Genomic DNA, 22514 nt, shown 5'->3' on the forward strand with positions numbered 1-22514 from the left:
CAGATTTATTTTCGTTGTTCTGCATCAACTCACCAACCCTACTATTAGGGTTCGTTTGGTAGGGTATATAAGAATAATGCTGAATAGGGTATATTAGTAATGTTGTTATTAGTTATGCTGACATATTTCTTATCCATTGTTTGGTTTGATGTATTAAAGCATTGCACAAAAGAATTGCTTGTTTACAAAAATGCCCTCAAAACCAGTCCATCACTCTATGAGAAATATTTTTATATAAAAAAGTTTTAATTTTTTTTATTTGTCTACCTATATTGTAATATAGAACTACACATTTATTTATAAAAAAGGAAATATGCTAAGTATTTATTTATTTACTAGAGATATAATTTTATTTCTCACTATTTGGATTATTTTAAACTTGCATTAATATAATAACTAGCATATTTTAATCAAGCATAAATTTTGAAGGACAATTTTGTCTTTATCTAAGCTAATGAATGCATTAAAACACATTGCATTGCTAATACCATGGTTTTCTATGCATTAGTTATGCATAGGATAATACCAACTATGATGTATAACTAATGCTTGCATAACTAATGCATAGGTTCAAAAGTCTACCAAACAAGGTAGTATTAATACATATAGTTAATGCATGCTCAGTTAGCTACACTGTGCTACTCTGTGCTTATTAATGGAGAAACTACCAAACCTTTTGAAGTTGCTAAGGGTCTTAGACAAGGAGATCCTATCTCACCTTTCTTGTTTGCTATTGTCATGGAGTACTTGACCAGATCACTCATTGAAATGGGAAAGGACAAGTTGTTTCAATATCATCCTAGGTGCAAAAAATTGGGCTTGCTGACGATCTTCTTATTTTTTCCAGAGGTGATCTTACTTCTATATCCACCTTGTACCAATACTTCTCTCAATTCTCAAAGGCATCTGGATTACAAGCTAATATGGGTAAAAGCTCAGTGTATTTTGGGGGTGTGAAATAGGATGTTAAGCAGCAAATTTTGAACTATCTTGGATTTGTACAAGGGGAGTTGCTTTTTAAATACTTAGGCATTCCTTTGTCTTCCAAGAAAATTGCATTGATCCAATGACAGCCCTTAATTGATAGAATCACAGGAAAAATTTCATCTTGGACTGCAAAAAAGCTCTATTATGCTGGTCAAATACAGTTAGTCAAATCTGTCATTTTTGGTATTCAAGCCTATTAGGCTCATTTTGGTATTCAAGCCTATTGGGCTCAACTGTTTATTCTGCCTATGAAAGTGTTAAAGATGATGGATGCTATGTGTAGAAGCTGCATATGGTCAGGTAGCAATACTATTATCAGAAAGAGCTTTGTGGCATGGGACAAAATGTGTACTCTAAAATCGACTGGAGGTATGAATATCATTAATCTGATGCTTTGGAACAAGGCTGCAATTGCTAAAGTCTGCTGGGATTTAGCTCATAAAGAAGACAAACTGTGGATTAGGTGGATCAATGCCTACTACATCAACTAGCAACAGATTCAGACCATACCTATTCCAAAGCAAGCTACTTGGATGGTTCGAAGAATAATAGCTTCCAGATATGTCCTACAACAAATTCAGTGCACAAGGGATGACAAAGAGACTATCAGACATATGTATCTACAACTACTGGGAGACTTACCAAGAGTGAATTGGAAGAGCTTGATATTTCAGAATTCTGCTCGATCAAAGGCTATTTTTAGTCTATGGTTAATGTTACATGGGAGATTACCTACCAAGGATAGAGTAGCAAGTTGGGGGCTGAACATTGATCAAAAGTGTGTATTAGGCCAGGGACAATTAGAAACAAGAGATCATATGTTTTTACATTGTTCTTACGCAACAGAATTATGGAGTAGAATATGGAAATGGATTCAAGAAGATCAAGGAAACAAGATCAATTGGCAACATCATCTTCAATGGATCATCAAGAAAGCAAAAGGGAAATCTAACCATGCCAACATCTTCAGATTGGTATTCACAGAAGCATCCTATGCGTTATAGTTGGAAAGGAATAATCGTATCTTTGAAAAACGATATCGTCATTGTGAAAGTATAGTTCGAGAGATAGCCTATATTTATAATGTTAGAGTTGAGTCTAAAGCTAGAATCCAATTACAGAAATACTTATTAGTACAGTAGGTAGTAGCTTGTATAGTCCTCTTGAGTAGATTAATGTTGCAATGATGTAGTTGAGATAGTCAGCAGAATGTGATGCTTGACTATAGTTTTGTAATGATTTTACTTTGGTGATTAATACAAAGAAAGTTAATTACCAAAAAAAGTTAATGCATACATTATTTTATGTAATGTATCCTACCAAACGACCCCTTAATAAGATTGATTTCGACTTTAGTTTTTTAAAATTTAGTTTTTGGATTTTTTTATCATTGAATTTTCAATTGAAATATGTCCAAAGATTGGTACAGTATATTACATGCTTAAAATGTTAAAGAGTCACAGTGCAGCATGTCAAATAAACTAGTAACTAGGAATATCAATAACTATTATGCTTTAATTCCAAATTAGCTAGGTCTGTTATATAAAAATTGTATTCATTTTTTTGGTTCATTTTATTTCACTATTCAGTAATATGTCGTGTAGAACAAGATATGGATCCCTAAACCCTAATAGGTATATTTTTTTAGGGGGAATTACACAGAAATACAACCCATACACATATATTGCAGTTAAATGGCTTATATTTAACTTTGCAAAGTTGTAGCCCAATAATAATAGGTTAAGATTCAACGTCCAACTCCAAATAGGTTCTCGAAATTACTATTCGATTTTTTTTATTTTATAAATGCTCAAGCTTATAATCTAATTTTTTGAATTAGTAATTGTGACTTAAATATTAGTTCAACAGACCAAATCCATTTGGGTGGTAAAAATTAGATTTTTAAGATAATCCACCATTGTTGAACACACTTAAATAAGTGAGTTTAAATTTCAAATTTGGTTTTATTAGAAATTTAGAGTGGATGTTGTTTAAACTTGTTAAAAATAGTATAAAGAGGGTGTATACAAAATTTAAAGTCATTTAATGAAGATTTGGACTGGTCCACCATTGTTGAACAAGCTCAAAAAAGTGGCTTTAAATTTCGAATTTGGCTTTGTGAGAAATATGGAGTGGTTGTTATTTTGACTTGTTAGAAATAGTATAAGGAGGTTGTATATAAAATTCGAAATCATTTAATAAAGATTTAGACTAGTTTTGAACAAGAATTGCAACTGAAAATCGGAGAATAAGTTCGTCTACAAATGCTTGTATAAAGGTGTATAATAGTATAGAATAGTGTATAATAGGTGTTTATACACCCATATACACTATTATATAATAGTATACATCATTACACAAAAACTGTCTTCGTCTTCTTCCTTGCATCTTTTATGAAATTTAAAACGTAAATCTTGCTCAAATCTACTCTAAATCACTTCAAATTAAATTTGAACTCTTTTTGATGTTTTCAATCAAAGGGAACAACACTCAATCCAAACAACTAACAAACTCAAAAAATCTATTTTCGAAAATGAAGCTTGAATGACCTTCAATGGTGGACTTTTATTCTTCAATTTCGTACATTGCAACCACCTTTTGTCTGAAGAAAGGGATTAGAAACAAAATAAAACAATAAATCCATGGGAAAAATTAAGGATTCTTATCTGCAAAGCTCCCACCTTTTGTTTCTAGGAATTTCAATTTCTCTTTGCTTTTTATGGTCTGTTTGGGCGAAAGAAAGTAAAGAGAAGAAGAAAGACAACAATGGCGTGAGAAAAGAGAGAAGAAATGAAAATAAAAGTAGAAACTGAATATAACCCTTAGTTTGGAATTTTTACCTCCTATAATAAAGGTTAACACATTATTTATTTTAAATAAATATCATTTAAAAAAATTATATTCTATAGATACCTTTTAAGTTTTATAGCAAAATATTTAATTTTGGTTACTTTCTAGCCCTAAGCCACTAAATACGCTAATCAGTTACACTATTTTCTTTCTCTCTCTACTTGATACATCCTATTCTCTTCCCCATCCCATTAAAATTTCCGATCTAGCGACAAGGACTCTAAAGCAAGAACATAGCCTGGAGAAGGGCAATACTTTGTCGATTTTGTCCAACGACAGAGGAGGCATCTTCCTTCTCTCAATTTGCCAATTCTTTTAGATTTAGTTCTTCCTTCTCTCGATTTTTTATTTGCCTTTAGTTCTTAGGCATCACCAAAAAGGCCCTAAAACTATTTTCTATGATATTGCAAGGTTGCACAAACAAATCTCACGGCGGAGACAGAGGTACCTATATACGACTCTGTCGAGTTCATGCGGATTGTAGGCCTTATTAATTTGGAATTTTCTCTCATCGCTGCTTATGAAATCATGGTCGGAATCCGATGGGTCGTCGGAAAACTGTCGACTAAAATAGGTCGGCTGAAGTTTGGGGTTGAGCAATTTGAAGATTTTGTTACCTTTTTTAAGAGCATTTCAAGTATCTCGCTGTATTTCTATGTATTTCATTGTATTCACTATCTTTTTTTCCATTGTAATTCAATGTATCTCGTTGTATTCCATTTATTTCATTTTATTTAGTGTCTTTTTTCTCATTGTATTTCAATGTATCCCTATGTATTCTATCTATTTCTTTGTATTTTGCGGTTTAGAATCTTTTTCATAACTGAAAAATACAAAATTCGTGTGTTATAATTGAGTTTGTTGAGTTATATTAGGAGTTTATTATGTTAATTGATTCACTTTCCGTTTTAAATCAGTGTAATCCCCTATTTCACGCCGTGAATACAGTCGAATACAATAATCTGTCCAGCTGCAATCCTATGTTTCACTCCCTGAATACAGTCGAATACACTCGAATACAACAACTGATTAGCTGTATTTTCCTGATTCACGCCTATTTTTGCTACTGTATTCATGAATACAATAGCTTAAATATATCAAATACATCTTATAACCACAGAAAAGGTATCTATATTCCGTAATATAGCAAATGATATCTATAAATGCCTAATTACTACTAAAAGATAGTGCTTTATGAAAATTTCTCTAAAATAATTAATGTGAGCTAAAGGTTTAAAAGTTTATTTCATGTTATGTACAATCTGGGCCAAGCAAGACAAAGATTTACCTGGGCCATTTTCGATTAGGCTGTTGTGCCAAGTAACAAGGACCATAATTCTTCCTATTTTTTATAGTCATTATATGGCTCATTTTATGTTAAGTCTGCTTGGATTTTAAGTTACAGTAGGACGTGATTTTTAGACAAACTTCTTTTTATATAATTTTAGGATTTATGATGTATATATTCAATGAATTTCTTAAGACAAATATAAACATTGAATTAAAGCTATTGGGTTCGACCAAATCCGCAATCTCAAGGCTAGCTCCGCCCTTGTATAATATTGTTACTAGCAGAGAGCTCCACAACCGCATATCTAGTTCAAAAAATGAGCTCATACACAAATTTTAGAAAATCCAACTTCAAACAAACGGATAAGAGAAACTCCACACGAGCATACCTAAATACAAAATGACCTCAATTACAAATAACAAAACGCGTCTTTACTCAAATATCATGTAGGATTCACTGTTTAAATTTTCTAACTGGTGTACGTAAATTATAATATTGATTATATACGATTATACACATATTATATATTCGCCAATTATTTTTAGTTTAAGCTGTTAAGTTAGGCTACTATTTAAGTAACCTACCACCCATAAGAGGGAAGGAGAGAAAGGCAAGTCAGAAAACAAGATAATGAAAGTAGTAGTAGTTTTAGCTCAGACCCTCTATATATATTTAACAATTCACCAAATTAAATAAGTACAAAAGATTGAGTTCGAACACAATAAATTAATGGTAAATCAAATGAAATATGTTAGAATATCCAACTTAAATCCATAGAGTTTAAATTTTGAATTCGGCTAAGCACAGTCGGTTCACCTCTACTTAGGGTTTCGTTGGACAATAATGACAGAATCTCCGCGAAGGAACATCTTGCTGATAAACCTATTTTTATTAATTTGTACTTTTCCAGCAGTCTTAGCATTCAGGGACAACTTAAGAACGTTGGAGGCCTAAAATCAAACTTTTTAAAGAAGCCTTAACCTTAAATAAAGAAAGTTCATATAGAGTTAGCTTGATTCATACTTTACAGGTGACATGTGTGAATTTTGATAAATAACTAAAATATATATATATATATATATATATATATATATATATATATGACATAAAAGTATAAAACTAATAAATTTTAAATTTAAAGGAAAAAATAATAGTAGTAAGAACAATAGAACCTCATTCTAGAAGTCGATAACTTTATATCAAAATAACATTCCATTGTTGCTGCGATGCTTGAAAGAATGAAACAATAAAATAATTATTAATTTTATTTATTGTTTCATCCGCACTAGGAATTTACACCTAACTAAACAATTAACCTTAAGGATCAGAATATGTCTTATATTCATTGACTTGGTATAAATATCCGGTACAAATAAATTGTTGTTGTTTTGATCTCTTATTTTTTTTACAGAATAGACATCTTAGTAAGAGGGGAAAAAAGAAAACATTAAATTCAAGTTTTATTATGAGAAAAAAAAAGAAAAAGAATATTAATATTAGAATGTAAATTAACTATTAGTCACCATAATCACGTTGGCTAGATATTTCCCTATTTTTTACAAAAATCTTATACTCTTTTACCATAAATATTCTATATATTTTAGAAAAAATTAGCATAGAATTCATCTATTATCAATCTAAGAAATGAGCCCCTTAAATATTGGAGGCCTAAAGCCCTTGCTTCGTTGGCTTTACCCTCTGGCCAACACTGAGTCTTAGGAACCACAATACTCCATATTTCTGTAACATTTTCAAGTACCATATTGCAGTGACGATCAAATGCCCTCACACGACCAAGAAGTTTCTTGTTATTCCGACAATTGATGAGCACTTGTGTGTTTAGGGGCAGAGCTAGAGTGTCGGGAGCGGGTTCGACTGGACCCAATAGCTTTAGTTCGAATTTTGTCTTTGTCTTAAAAAAATTCATTGAATATATGTATATTATTGATTTTTAGTACCCAATAACTTCAAACAAATAAAATACCGAACCCATAAACTTAAAATTCTAGCTCCGTGCTGCATGTGTGTTGTTCTTAACACTGCCATTATTCAATTCCTCTGCCTCATAGTTTGCCATATGGACAACCTCTGAAATTCAAGAGAGAAAATGAACAAAAAAGGAGAGGGATTAGTACTATTTGACCTAGAAATTAAATAGTCCAACGAGTGTTCAAATATAATGTTATATGCTCATTGAAGGAAAATAATTTATTCGTGTCACGACCCGAATTTCTTACCTTCGGGACCGTTATGGCACCTAATATTGCACTCGCTAGGCAAGCCAACATTACAGAATATTTCACCTTTTTCCTTTATCCTTTTATAATTAAAATTTAACAAGACTAAATCAACGAAAATAAAAGTGGAAGTACATGATTTAACTGATTACCCTTATACTATTAACGAAAGCCAAAATAGATACCATCCAGAAACTGGTGTCACAACTCACGAACATTCTATGAATACTACAAGAAATGGTTTGAAAGAAAATACATCTGTCTCAAAGAAATTAAAACAGAAATGAAGTAAAGATAGGAGGGGACACCAGGGTCCGCGGACGCCTGCAAGACTACCTTGGGTCTCCCGACTGCAATATCACCAACCGACCTCTCGATCAGCCACTACCAGCTTCGAAATCTGCACAGAAAGTGCAGAGTGCAATATCAGTATAACCGACCCTATGTACTGGTAAGTGTCGGGCCTAACCTGGACGAAGTAGTGACGAGGCTACGGCGGGGCATAACAATATATAACCTGCAATAGTTTATGCTAAGATAGAAAGGAATTGCAGAATGAATTATAACAGTAACTTGCATTAAACAAATACAGAGCCCAGACTTTCTACCAATACTCAGCTATAACCAATCTTTAAGAGAGTTTCAATACCACAATAATGAATCTCAGCAGAAAAAGAATACATAAATAACACTTGATGCGGCGCGCATCCCGATCCCACCATATAATCAATAACATCATAAACATTCACCCTTATTACTCCTTATTGCGGCGTGCAACCAGATCCCACCAGTCCACCCTTATTACTCCTCAATATATCACCCTTATTCCTCCTGTTGCGGCTTGTAACTCGATCCCACCTGTCCACCCTTATTGCTTTTTGTTGCGACGCGTAACCCGATCCCACCAGACAATCACATTCACCCTTATTCCTCCTATTGCAGTGTGCAACCCGATCCCACATATCAGTACCAATCATAAAATAAAAACAAGTATTTCACAATTTAGCTCAAACCCTCCACAACATTTATACCTCAAATCATAACCACAGGAGGTCCATACAATTGTGAAACTTCAACAATTAATACTACACAACGAGACCAACCAAGGTGTACCATGAAGCACCAATAGCCAACTTAACTAACAAGGTAATAAAATGAAACTGCGAAACAATTAATACTTCAGTAGAGGAAACAACAGTTAACATGAAGCAATTAGACATGAAAATATTTATGAGCAAGTAGCAATTAAGGCAGAAAACAATATATTAGGAAACGAGGAAGGGAACAAGCTAAAATGATAATTTGGTGGTGCATAGGTATTTGTCACCACACCTATATTCCAAACACATGGAATTTCACATAGCAAGTAAGTCGGGGATCCCTAATCCCTCGAGTCAAGGTTAGACCAAACACTTACCTCAAGCAACCGGGTATTTTAAAGCTCAATGACCACTTTACCTCTCTATTCCACCATCAATTCCCTCGTATCTAGTCATAATTAACATAATAACATCAATAAGCACTACAGAAATTAATTCCAATGCATAAGTATAGGTTTCCCAACATTTTCCCCAAAAAGTCAAAAATCGACCCCCGAACCGCTGGGTCAAGACCCAAAATTCGGATCAAAACCCGATTACCCATTCACCCCCGAGCCCAGATATACAATTGGTTTTGAAATCCGATCTCAATTGAGGTCTAAATCCCCAAATTTTGAAATTCCTAAGTTCTACCAAAAAATCCCTAATTCCACCATGAAAACCTTAGATTCTAGGTTGAAATTTTGTAAAAAGATGAAATAGATTGAAAGAAATAAGTTAAGAATTATTTACCTATGATTTGGGGAAGAACTTACCCTAGGAAAATTGCCTCTTAAAGTTTAGGTTTTGAAAAATGGGAGAATGAATGAAAAATCCCGTCTAAGTTATGTTTTGAAGAACTACAGATGTCGCATTTGCGACCTGAGCTTCGCAAAGGCGAAGAACAATCGCAAATACGAAGTTCCCTTCACTCTGCTACCTTCGAAATTGCGAAGGTAATGATCGCAATTGCGACCGAGGACCTCCGCAAATGAGAAAAAAAGATCGCATTTGCGATCACACCCCTTCCCAGACTCTGTTCGCAATTGCGAAGATATGTTTGCATTTGCGAACACTGCTGGCCCAGGCCTTCTTCGCAATTGCGATAAAGACCTCGCAATTGCCATGCCTGTTTTGCTCGCATTTGCGAAGCCTGATCTCGCAATTGCGAGATCAGAGGCCTGTAACAGATAACAGATGCAACATCAAATTTTCAAAACTCACCCGAGCCCTCGGGCTCCAAACCAAACATGCATACAAGTTATAAAACATCATACGAACTTGCTCGTGCGATCAAATCGCCAAAATAACACCTAGAACTATAAATTCAACACCAAAACACATGAAATTTTCAAGATAGTTTCAAATCTCCTGTTTTCTCAACCAAATGGCTGAATCATATCAAATCACTTCTGTTTTTCACCAAATTTCATAGATAAGGTTTAAATATCATAACGGACATGTACCGGGATCCGGAACCAAATTAGGGGCCCGATACCAACAACATCAAATCTTTTAAATTATTACATTTCGAATCTTATCAAGTTTCTTCAAAAATTCATTTCTCGGGCTAGGGACCTCGGAATTCGATTCAGGGCATACACCTAGGTCCCATATTTTACTACAGACCCTCTGGGACCGTCTGAATACTCACCCTTTGGGACCGTCGAAATACGGACCCTCCTGGACCGTCGGAATATGGACCCTCCGGGACCGTCAGCATACACCCGGGTCCGTTTACCCAAAATATTGACCGAAGTCAACTAAAATCAACTTTTAAAGGCATAAATTATTATTTTCTCGAATTTTTACATAAAAGCTTTCCGGAATCGCGCTCGGGCTGTGCATGCAAATCGAGGAGAGATAAAAGGAGGTTTTTAAGGCCTCAGAACACAGATTTGACTTCTAAAACAAAAGATGACCTTTAGGGTCATCCCAATTCGAAATCTCTAAATTTCTGAATGATCTCTATAATTTTCTACACATATTTTTATTTACTAGTTGGAACATAGAGGGGGTTTTGTAATAAAATTACATGTGCAAGCCATGGAGTTTATGTAATTTCAGTTGTATCTTTCAAATTTGATTAGCTGAAACGGATTTATCATAGTATATCACAAGCCATTTTGTAAAATGCGTCAAACTTCCTACATGATGTGTAATAGGAATCTGAAGGTGATAGAATTGGTTAACATAAGGTTCTGAAAGATGGCAGAACTACTGATCTATCTTGATAACAAAGAATCATAAATTTGCCACTTCATTAAATATTAGAAGTACAACAACAACAAACCCAATACATAGTTTTCCACAAGTGATATCTGGGGAGGGCAAGATGTGCATAGCCTTACCCCTACTTCTACCTCTGGAAAGACAGAGAGGTTGTTTATGATAAACCCTCGACATTAAACACTAGTAGTACAATTAGTTAATTTGCAGGTAACTATATATCATGTTTTTCAGTTAATGATGACTCCTCTTTCTCTTTTTTCAGGGTTCTAAGTACAATAAGTTTACTAGATAGTGATGTAAAGTCTGCTATTGAGTTTTTTCAAGAAAATGCTATAGAGGGATGGAATTTAATTCAGAATTAGATGAGGTTCAAGGGATCAAAAGCTTCTTTATGAGTTTGGGTTTCAATTAAAAAGATTTTGGAAGCAACTTAAAAATGCAGAGCATTCCCATGATATACTATAGTTATGCCTCTCTATAACAACATTCCTATATAATAGTCATTCACTATAAAACCTGAGTTTTTCTCGAAAACGAATATTATATTATGTTATAATATTCTCTATGGAGAAAGCGTATGCCAAGGTTCCTAGAGAAGTTCTCTGGAGATGTTTGGAGACAAAGGTGTGTTGGTTCCCTATATTATGGCGATTAGGGACATGTATGATGGGGCCAAGACTCGGGTTAGAACAGTAAGGGGTGACTCTGAGCATTTTCTGGTTGAAATGGGGTTACACCAAGGCTCTAGGCTCAGTCCGTTCTTATTCGCCCTGGTGATGGATGCATTAACAAACCATATTCAAGGGGAGGTGCCATGGTGTATACTATTTGCTGATGACATAGTTTTGATTGATGAGTCACGAGCCGGGGTTAACGAGAGACTAGAAGTTTGGAGATAGACTCTTTAGTCTAAAGGTTTCAAGCTGAGCAGAACGAAGACGGAATACCTGGAGGCACTGAGCCAGGGGAAGTGGGTGTGGAAGTGAGGCTTGAATCACAGGTTATCCCAAGTAGAGGCAGCTTCAAGTACCTTGGTTTGGTTATCCACGGGGGAGGGGAGATCGATGAGGATGTCGCACACCATATTAGGGTAGGATGGATGAAGTGGACGTTAGCATCCAGAGTTTTGTGTGACAAGAGAATGCCAGCGATACTCAAAGGTAAGTTCTATAAAGCGGTGGTTAGATCGGCGATGATGTATGGGGCTGAGTGTTGGCCTGTTAAGATCTCAAATATCCAAAAGATGAAAGTAGCAAAAATGAGGATGTTGAGGTGGATGTGCGGGCACACTAGGATGGACAAGATTAGAAATGCTGATATTCTGGAGAAGGTGCACGTGGGTCCCATTGATGACAAGATGCGGGAAGCGAGGCTCAGATGGTTCGGACATGTACATAGGAGAAGCCCAGATGCTCCAGTAAGGAGGTGTGAGCAACTGGTTGTGGAGGGCATGAGAAGAGGTAGACGGCGGCCTAAGAAATATTCGGAAGAAGTGATCAGGCAGGATATGGCGAGACTTCATATTTCCGAGGACATGACACTTTATAGGAAGTTTTGGAGGTCGAGTATTACGGTTGTAGGCTAGGAGATAGCTGAGTCTTGTATTACCTTGTACTGTTGTGAGCCTAGTCTGGTAGGGTTTTTGTCTGAAATAGCTTGGGGCGTTGCCGTGTCTTGCTATTTTCTCTTTTCAGTGCATGACCTATTTACTAGCCATCATTTTTGTTTTGCATTTTTCCTTCTGCATTTTATGTTCCTATTTTTCCTATGATCTCTGTGGTGAAACTAATATTCTCTCTTTTTTGTTTTTCTTATTATCTTGAGCCGAGGGTCTTCCGGAAATAGCTTCTCTACTCCTTTGGGGTATGAGTAAGGTTTGCGTACATACTACCCTCTCCAGACCCCACTTGTGGGATTTTACTGGATTGTTGTTGTTTGTTGTATAACAACACTTCATTATAGCAACCAAAAAATTTCGAAACAAACAAGGCTGTTATAGAGAGGTTTGACTGTATTTAGAAAGTATCTTCAATTCCACGTGCAATAACAGAGGAAAGCCAAGTAGCAGTTGGCTTCTCATTCAAAAACACTACAACGGCAAAATTCTTGAGGAGTTATGACCGAACATCAAGCTAACATAAGCTGTTACTACATATACATGTTGAAATATTCTCATGCTCAATCATATTCATACATCTACTATAATAAATATTTATGGAGCTAGTTGAAATGCTTCATTTGGCTCCAACATCTCGTAACCTGTATCTTCATTATTTGCAGCACAACCTTGTTGTCCTTGTTCCTTCTCAAAATCAGCCACTTCAGAATAGTGTACATGCATTGAATTACCAGATACTGACTAGTCAACGTTGAGCATGGCCGTGGCTTCAACATAATAATGTTCGTGCACTGAATTCCATCGCTGCTGCTAATGGCTTGGCAATATTCATCTCTACATCAACTTAGGGAACATCATCTAATATCTGATTTTGTTCATCCAACTCCTTTCCATCCCATTGATACAAGTCGAACACGTCTAATTCGGGCACCTCAAAAGTAGTCCTTTGGGAGTTTGCTTCACTTGTAAACCCAAGAAAAAATTGAGTTCTCCTATCATGCTCATTTCGAACTCACTCCCTATGAGTTTTTCAAATTCCTCACACAGAGAATCATTTATTGTTTCAAAAATGATGTCATCAACATAAATTTGAACAATGAGTAGGTTCCTTTCTCGTTTCTTCAAAAAAAGGGTGTTCTCAATTTTTCCTCCTGCAAAACTATTTTCTAGAAGAATTTTTGACAACCTTTCATACCAAGTGCGAGGAGCCTGATTTAGCCCATACAGAGCATTGTCAAGTTTATAGACATGCTCAGGATGCTCATGATTCTCGAATCCAGGTGGTTGCTTGATGAAGACCTCTTCCTTTAGAAAACCATTCATAAATGCACTTTTGACATCCATTTGGACAATTTAAATTTCATATGAGATGCAAAGACAATGAGAATTCCGATAGCCTCCATTCGAGAAACTAGAGCAAAGTTTCATCATAGTCAATCCCTTCTTCTTGATTGTAGCCTTGAACTACTAGCTTTTCCTTGTTCCTTGTTGTATTTCCAAACTCATAAATTTTGTTTCTGAATACCCACCTGGTTCCTGTAGCAGTTCGGTCAGCAGGTCATGGAACCAGGTGTCATACACTATTCCTCTCAAATTGATGGAGCTCTTCTTGCATAGCTGTACATCTTTCAATGCTTCCTTGATATATTTGGGCTCTATTTGAGAGATAAAGGCTGAGAAGGAAAGTGAGTTTCTTGTCTTTGATCTGGTTTGAATTCCTGAATAAAGAGGAGTGATTATGTTTTCAAGAGGGTGTGAACTTTTGTGCTTCCAGTTAGACACCTAAGTCTCATTATTAAAGGATCCAGGTATTTCAGACTGTGATCCTTGGCTTCTTCTTATCTCAGCATGCGGGGTGTCTTGGACAGCATTGACAACTCCGTTCTCGCCTTAAATTGTTATGATTGAGAGACCAGGTTCCTCTCCATCAATTGGACATATGGTTGCACCATCTTCATTTGATTCCTCAACGTGGCTCATCATATCAACCTTTCCATTTTTCATGTCAATGACTTCACCAGGGACAATTGACTGTTCTTCATCTTGCTCATTTTTATCATTCAAATCCTTTCCATATGGGTGATGAGATTCGTTGAAGATCACATGTATGCTTTCCTCGACACATTGAGTTATTTTGTTGTATACTTTATAGGCTTTGATTTGTCATGAATAACACAGAAAAATTCCTTCATCGCTTTTGGAATCGAATTTTCTAAGTGCTTCCTTGCCATTGTTGAGGACAAAACATTTACAGCCAAATGTTCTTAAATGTGTCAGCTTAGGTTTCCTTCCGTTCAGCAGTTCATATGGAGTTTTGCAGAAGGGACCTAATCATGCACATGTTCACCAAGTAGCATGCAATGTTGATAGCTTCTACCTTGAAACCTTTTGCAATGCCACAGTCAATCAATATTGTTCTTGCCATGTCTTCAAGAGTCCGTTTCTTCTTCTCCACAATACCATTTTGTTGAGGTGTTCTTGGAACTGAAAAAGTGTGAGTGATGCCATTTTCAGCACAGAATTTGTCAAATGTGGTATTATCAAATTTTGTCCCATGGTTAGACCTGATACATGCTACATTATGGCTCATCTTCACCTAGATCTTCTTCACAAATGCCACTAACACTTGAAAGGTTTCATCCTCGGTTCTGAGAAACAAAGTCCAGGTGAATCTGTAATAGTCGTCTACTATAACAAAGATGTACTTCTTTCCTCATCTACTTGGCACCCTCATAGGTCCAGATAGATCCATATGGAAGAGATCTTGAGGTACTAACTTCCTTCTTGGTCTTGAAAGAGGATCTGACTTGCTTCCCTTTTACACATGCATCACACACCTTGTGATCCTTGAATTTTGACTTGGGTAGACCACGAACCAGGTCCTTCTTGACCAATTGTTTCAACAACGTGAAACTTGCATGACCCACCTTCTGTGTCATAGTTCAACATCATCATCAACATCACTCAGAAAGCTGAGATCCCATTTTGCAAGGACTCAAAGTCAGCAACGTAGATATTTTTGTATATTTTGGCCACTAACACCACTTCACCAATTACAAGATTAGTGATTGTGCATATCTTGGATACAAATTCTACTTTGTTTTCCTTGTCACAGATTTGGGAAACACTCAGAAAGTTGTACTTCAACCCGTTCAAGTAGTACATATTTTCAATTGAGTGAGAGAGAGACTTCCTGATCCTTCCAACTCCCATAATGTATCTCTTCTTGCCATTTCCAAAGGATACACTCCCACCCTGTAGGGCATTCAATAAAAGGAAATCATTTGTACTTCCAGTCATGTGCTTCGAGCAGCCGCTATCCATGTACCATTATTGACATCAAGAGTTAGGATTGGGTCCCTTATAATGAGGAAAGGGGTGAATGAGGGCTTTTTTGGCCCAAGCAGGCATCACACGTTTTTATATAAACGACCAGGTTCCCTAGTAGTAGTTACCTTTTCAGCAAAAACTTTATTTTTCTGTTGAGATTGAAATCTAGCCTTATAGTTTTCCTTAAAGTGCTAAGTGTTACCACAGTGAGTGCAGAGCCAGTTATCAGGTACAGTAACGTACTTGCTATGAAGGTTTTAAGGAGTCTTTTCCCTTTAAAACCCAATTCTTTGCCTGTTTCCCCCACTGTTTGAGTACATAGTAGTGATTGCATCAGATGACCAGGTCCACTTAAGAGATTTTTCTAGGTCACTCTTCACTTTACCTAGATCTTCCTAAAGTTATCTGTTTTTCTCAAGCTCGGCACACAGACTAGACTTCACTGATTTTAACTTATTTTCAAGCCTAATGTGTGTCTCACTTGCAACTTCCTTTCCCTTTTGAGTGTTCCCAAACATACTTTCCCTTTTTAATTCCTCAATTGTTTCCTTTAGGTCTATGACCACTACTAATAGGTCATCTATCTCATGCTCAATGTTAGAAACCTTCTTAGTTAAAACTTCTTTCTCATTTTTAACACACTCAATGGTCTCTTTTAGTTCGACCACCACAACCACTAAATCATCTCTCTCATGTTCCATGTTTGCAATTTTTTCCAGTTAAGGCATCGTTTTCTTTCTTCAAAGTCTTAATCGTTTCCTTTAAGTCTACCACAACAACTACTAGATCATCTCTTGACTGTTCTGCTTCTCCTAGTTCCACAGTTAATGCATCTTTATCATTTATAAGACTATAATAAGCATCAATTAAAATATTTGCCAAAGACATAAGGTTTTTTGGAGAATAGGACTTTAGATTTCATTGCACATCTAGAAAGTTTACCTCGTCATCATCATCGTCATTTTCACCATCGTCAGATTTTGCCATCAGGGCAAAGATTGATTCATACCCAGCTGCTTTACTTTCCACTGCCAGCATGGAGCTACTTCCTTGATCATCATCTTCTTTAGATTTGCTGGAAGAGTCTTCCCATGCAACAAAAGCTTGTTTCACAACATTGTCAGCGACATCTTTTCTCTTGAATCATTTGTTAGGAACCTGGTTCCTCTTAGCTGCTTTATCAGTGTTGTGTTTGTACTGATCTTACTTGAGGATATGGAAATCCTTGATAAAGTGTTCTGGCTTTCCGCACTTATGACATATGTCATAACCTTTTGGCTTGCTGGAGTTGCCCCTTTTTGGAATGCCTTTATTTCTGCAAACCATTTTCTAAAACCATTTTGTCAGGTAGGCCATATCAGCACCCTCACCACCCGAGTCATTGTTGTCCGTCTTGAGGACCAGGTTATTCTCCCTTTTGGGCTCCCTTCTCTTATTATCCTTCTTCTTCTTCATTTGATAAATCTTGAGATTGCCGACAAGTTCATCAATGGTCAGCTCCTGAAGATCCTTTGCATCAATGGTCTTGAGATTGCTGAAAAGTTTGTTCCTGGGGATGATCTCTCCAAGTGAGTAAAGCTTATTGATGATAGATGTGAAGCGAGTGTGCATATCCTGAATGGCCTTATCGTCCTTCATCCTAAATAGCTTGTACTCTATGGTTAACATGTCAATCTTAGATTGATTTACCATATTGTCCCTTTATGAGCTGTTTGGAGAGCTTCCCAGATTTCCTTAGCAGATTGGCATGCTGAAATCATGTTGTACTCATCTGGTCCAATACTACAAATGATAATTTTCTTAGTGCGGTCAGCATCCTAGTTTTAGGAACTGTCACTGCAGGGTCTCCAATGGTCTTCGTAGGAACGAAGAGTCGATCGCAGATGATATCCCAGAGCTCTGAGTCTTTAGCCATGATGAAGTCGTGCATCCTTGTCTTCCCCCATCCATAGTACTGACCGTTGAATTTTGGTGGTCTATAGGTAGAATGATCTCTTTGAAGTTTGGCGGAGCAGCCATGAGGATTCTTTCTAGGTGTTAGCCTGATAGAAAGAACTTGCTTTGATACCAATTGATAGAAACTAAGGGTCCACCAAACTATATAGAGAACTAGGTTATCTATTAGTTCCCACAAAACATACGCACACTGCAGTAAGTAAATGACATAATGGAGTTTTATGTGGAAAACTCCCAGCTCACGGGATTAAAAACCACGACCTACCCTTGTAGGATTTCAACTTCATTCTGAGCAAACTTTAGATTACAACCTATTGTAACCTAGGAATTAACCTCCTAATCGCTCACTAACTTGTAACAACTCTATTACAAGCCACTTTGTAATAACTCTAGCCAAGACACAAACACAAGGGTTTATGATTTACAAAGATTTCCTACACAATGCTTCTAACTAAGCTAAGTAGGAATTACAAGTAGAGTGCTTTAATCAAAGGTGCAATATAACAAAGGACATATAATAACTCGATACATGGAACTGGTCCATTATTATGTTGTTCTTTGTTCTTGATGTCCTTGAAAGTCACTTGCAAGATTGATAGATGACTTGATAGAATGCTTGATCAATTCTTAAATGTGCAAGTGTTTTATTTTACCTTTGCTTATCACTTGAATGATGCAAGCATGTTAGGTAAAGGGCATTCCCCATAAAGTTAACTGCTGCAATGTTTTACACTGTTGCCAGTGCAGGCAACAACTTTATAGCTGGGGAGTTAACTTGTACAGTCACCATGGGAACTGGTAGCTATCTGTTCCCTCTGTTATTCCTTTGACTCTGAAAAGTTGAATTGTGTCCCCAACTGGAGACAAGTTCTTGAGGATGTGCAAGAGGTTCCTTATCTGGTTCTTAATAGTAAGTTTGTAAGATCATCAAAACATAATAGAGATACCCATATAACCTATCACCATATAATATCTGATTTCATTCGTCCAATTCCTTTCCATCCCATTGATACAAGTCATCTGACACTTCTAGGTCTGGCATCTCAAAAGTAGTCCCTTTAGCTGCTTCGTCAACACTATTTTTCATCACCATTGATTCTTGAAAAGCAATCGCTTCAAAGTGTTCCAAATTCTTGCACGTATTATAATAATCCTTGCAATTATTAGTAGCTAACAAGTCATCAACACAACTCGTTACCTCATCAGTGCCATCAGAAACATTATTCAACATTGTGATTGTGGGTGTTTCAGATGAATTGTTAATATGCTTCAGTTTTTTGATGGCGCAGAGAACATAATCTCTACAGTCTTCATTGAACTTGTGAAGAATAACCTTTGAAAACTTGTAATCCTTCATGTGCAGCGTCCATCTTTCTGATCTTTAGGGTAAAACTCTTTATTCACGTAAGACAAACTCGTCTTGGATCCAATATTAACCACTGAAGATGTGTTCCCCATATTTTTGTGGTGAACTGGTTTGCCCTTGGTGTCCTGTTTCCAGCTTTACTTGTTTCCGACAACACTATGATACCTCGCCTTGATTTTCTTTTTCAGCTTTGTGATAAAGTAGCGATAACTACTGTTGTCCTCATCATCACCACATAGTACTCCATTTTCATATGTTTCCCAGGGTTCTTGTTTGCTGTAGACATCTACGTTAGTGGTAATAAATCCAGAATCATGCATCTCTTGTCCAGCGACGAATCTCAACAAGAACATAAGTTCTTCTGAATTAATAGCTTGAATAGAGAGAATGTACTATAATAGCTTGAATAGAGAGAATGAGCTTTGAGAGTATTACACTGAATTTATAGTCTAAAGTACCTCCATTTAGGAAATTATTACATAGGCAACAATTAAGTAGGGCTTACGTTGGTTAATTATTTCTTCCACCCAAAGTAATAACTTATGGAAGCTTTTCTTTTTCCAGTCATCTATGGAAAACGTCTGTTTTTTCATATTCATATTCGTATCTCCTATTTGGCCATAGTTCCTGTAATGAACCGAGTTGTCATTTTGATAATTAGCGTCTCGTTCGGTGGATTAAGATCTCGATCTGTTTTGTAATGTGTATTATGAATTGCGTGTCTGGCCGAGTATGGTTTTTGGATGACTCAAGATTTAATTGAAAGACCAATTCTTATTTTAGAAACTTAAATGAAAAGAGTTGACTGGAGTTTGAATTTTGTGCAAACGACTCCGAAATAGAGTATTGATAATTTCAATAGCTTCGTATGGAAATTTCAGAATTAGGCGTATGTCCGGATGTTTTTTGGAGGTACGCAGGTCATTTCGGCATGAATTGGCGAAAGTTGGAAAAAATGGAATATTTTGGATTTTAACCAGGATTTGACTTTATTAATATCGGGGTCGGAATCCAGTTCTGGAAATTTTGAGTCTGTTATATCATTTATGACTGTGTGTACAAAATTTGAGGTCAATCGGACTTGATTTGATAGGTTTCAGCATCGAATGTAGAATTTGGAATTTATTAGTTTTCATTAAGCTTGAATTGGGGTGCGATTCATGTTTTAGTGTTCTTTAATGTAATTTGAGGTATCGACTAAGTTCATGTCATGTTATGAGATCTGTTAGTATACTTGGTTGGGGTACCATGGGGTATGGATGAGTTTTTTAACGTGTTCGGTATTTTGAGCATAAGCATGTAATGATCCAAAGGTCCATTTTTAGTTCTAGAGATCAAAGTTTGATTTCGAGACTTCCGGGAGTTTAAAAATGAATTATAGGAATAATTTGAAATGTTTGGTCTAATTTCATCAAGTCATGATTGGGTTTTTAAAGAAAAATATAAGTTAATTGTTTAAATAGCGAAGCTGGTATCGCATTGAGCAAATGAAAACTGAATTGAGTTTTGAATGAATGACTAGGTTCTTATTATTATTTGTGTCTCATAGGAACAAAAATCATCAAATTTCGAGTTCATATGATAAAATATTACTGGTACAAAAGGTTCTGGTACCTTTAGCCACCAGATTTGGCAGTTTTAGCGATGAGAATTGGGCTTTTAGCAACTAGATTAGTGTATTTATTGAGTAGTTTTTTAAGGCTCATTTCTCATTTTTGGACTTCAAACACTCGGTTGTGGGCGATATTTCCGAGGGAATTCACGAGAAATCTTGAGGTAAGTCATTTGTGATCATCTTTAGTCAATAATATTGAATTATCATCGAATATCCCAACAAGATTACGTGATTTTGAGGTGTAATTTTAGAATTTGGGCCTAAGGATTTGAAAGTAAGATTTGAGGATTTGAAGGTCGAGTTGATGTCGGAATTTGGTAAATTTGGTATGGTTGTACTCGTGGTTGAAGGGGCATTCATATTTTGTAACTTTTGTCGGGTTCCAATATGTAGGCCCCACTGTCGATTTTTGAGTTGAATTTCTGAGGTCAATTCGCGAGGCAAAGGCTTTTTAGAATAAAGAATTTCATAGTTTGAGGTAAGTAATATTTCTAAACTTAGAGCTGAGGGTATGGACCCTGGTTATACATATTATGTGATTGGTTTGGAGGTGATGCACATGTTAGGTGACGGGCGTGTGGGCGTGCACTATAGAAATTGTGACTCAATTGATTACGTGGAGCGGTGAAGTCAAATGACTTATTATTTTTTTCATGTATTTGCTATGTGTTAGAGAAACTAAATTGTGACTCATGTTAGAAATTATGCTTAGGCATATGTTGGTAGTATTGGTACCCACTGAGGTCATTTATGTTGTTGAATTATATGTTTAAATTAAAATTTTGTACTAAGTCATATTCATTTATTTCATATCATATCTCAGTTTCTGTTGCTATTTATTGATACATTATATCATTATTTTTGGGATGATTTTTATGATATTGTAAGCCCGAGAGACTGGAGAGACTGATGACTGAGTGAGGTCGAGGGCCTAACTGTGAGGATAATTGTGGGATCGAGATGCACGTTGTAGCATGCCATATTGGCTTTATATATTTTATTATTATGGGATCAGGTTGCACGCCGCATCTTGTTTTTATTTATTTATTTATGCCTGGATCTGGCTTATTATAGCGCTTGGGCTGAAAGAGCCCCTCCGGAGTCTACACCCCACACGGTGAGCACAATTGATTTTATATTGAAGGATGGATCTTCCCTAGGCATGAATCTTTTCTGAATCATTTACATTTTGGGATGGGTTTTCCCTGGCATGGATCTTGTCTAATTATTTATAATGAGGGATGGATCTTTCCTGGGCATGAATCTTGTCTGAATCATTTACATTTTTGGGATGAATCTTCCTTCAGCTGGATTGGCCTTATACAATACTGAGTGACTTGCCAGTTATTATGTATATATATTTGGGATGGATCTTCCCTAGGCTGGATTGGCCATAAACAGTATTGACTGACTGTGCATGGGTTGTCATTTATATTTGGGCTGGATCTGCCCGATACAGTGCCGAGCGACTGAGTATATTGAATAGTGAGCGAGATGGGTGAAAATGCGAGACATTGAGATTAAGTACTCTGCGAATGTGAGTACATGAGTTCATCATTATGTTGCATTGTATTAGACATGAATATTTGATAGGTAAGCATAGAGAAACACTTTTTCTCATGCCATCTGATAATGAAATTTCTTATCTTTTGCTAAAATTTTTGAGAAAAATCACAGATTTCAGACTTACTCATATTTTTTCTGATCTCAGCAAAAGATTTGACCTTTATTGTTATAATTGAAAAGAAAATATTTATTTTCAGGAATTGTAAACGAGCTGAGCATTTATCATTGAGTTATTACATGTGCTACTTTTATATTGTTATGGATTGTTACTGGCTATTGGTATGACTCTGACCTTTGTACAAGCTCGTCACTACTTTCAACCTAAGGTTATGTTTGTTACTTATTGAGTACATGGGGTCGGTTATACTCATACTACACATCTGCACC

At 36.1% G+C, this 22514-nt stretch overlaps 1 protein-coding gene across 1 annotated transcript; it reads left to right on the forward strand.

Moving 5' to 3' along the window:
- The first annotated feature begins 612 nt into the window (after window positions 1–612).
- On the forward strand, window positions 613–11038 carry LOC138878687 (uncharacterized). Its single transcript, XM_070158374.1, has 5 exons — window positions 613–803; window positions 848–940; window positions 1271–1406; window positions 1834–1961; window positions 10939–11038. Exons 1-5 carry the CDS (start codon window positions 613–615, stop codon window positions 11036–11038), a joined length of 648 nt encoding a protein of 215 aa, XP_070014475.1.
- The last annotated feature ends 11476 nt before the right edge of the window (window positions 11039–22514 follow it).

This window comes from Nicotiana sylvestris, chromosome 9 (assembly GCF_000393655.2).
Source record: "Nicotiana sylvestris chromosome 9, ASM39365v2, whole genome shotgun sequence".
NCBI lineage: Eukaryota > Viridiplantae > Streptophyta > Magnoliopsida > Solanales > Solanaceae > Nicotiana > Nicotiana sylvestris.

Coding starts and splice junctions, on each gene's coding strand:
- LOC138878687 (XM_070158374.1), top strand. CDS start 613: ATGCATGCTCAGTTAGCTACACTGTGCTACTCTGTGCTTATTAATGGA. Junction 1,407..1,833: donor ACAAGGCTGCAATTGCTAAA/GTCTGCTGGGAT, acceptor CTTACGCAACAG/AATTATGGAGTAGAATATGG. Junction 1,962..10,938: donor ATGCCAACATCTTCAGATTG/GTATTCACAGAA, acceptor CTCTTTTTTCAG/GGTTCTAAGTACAATAAGTT.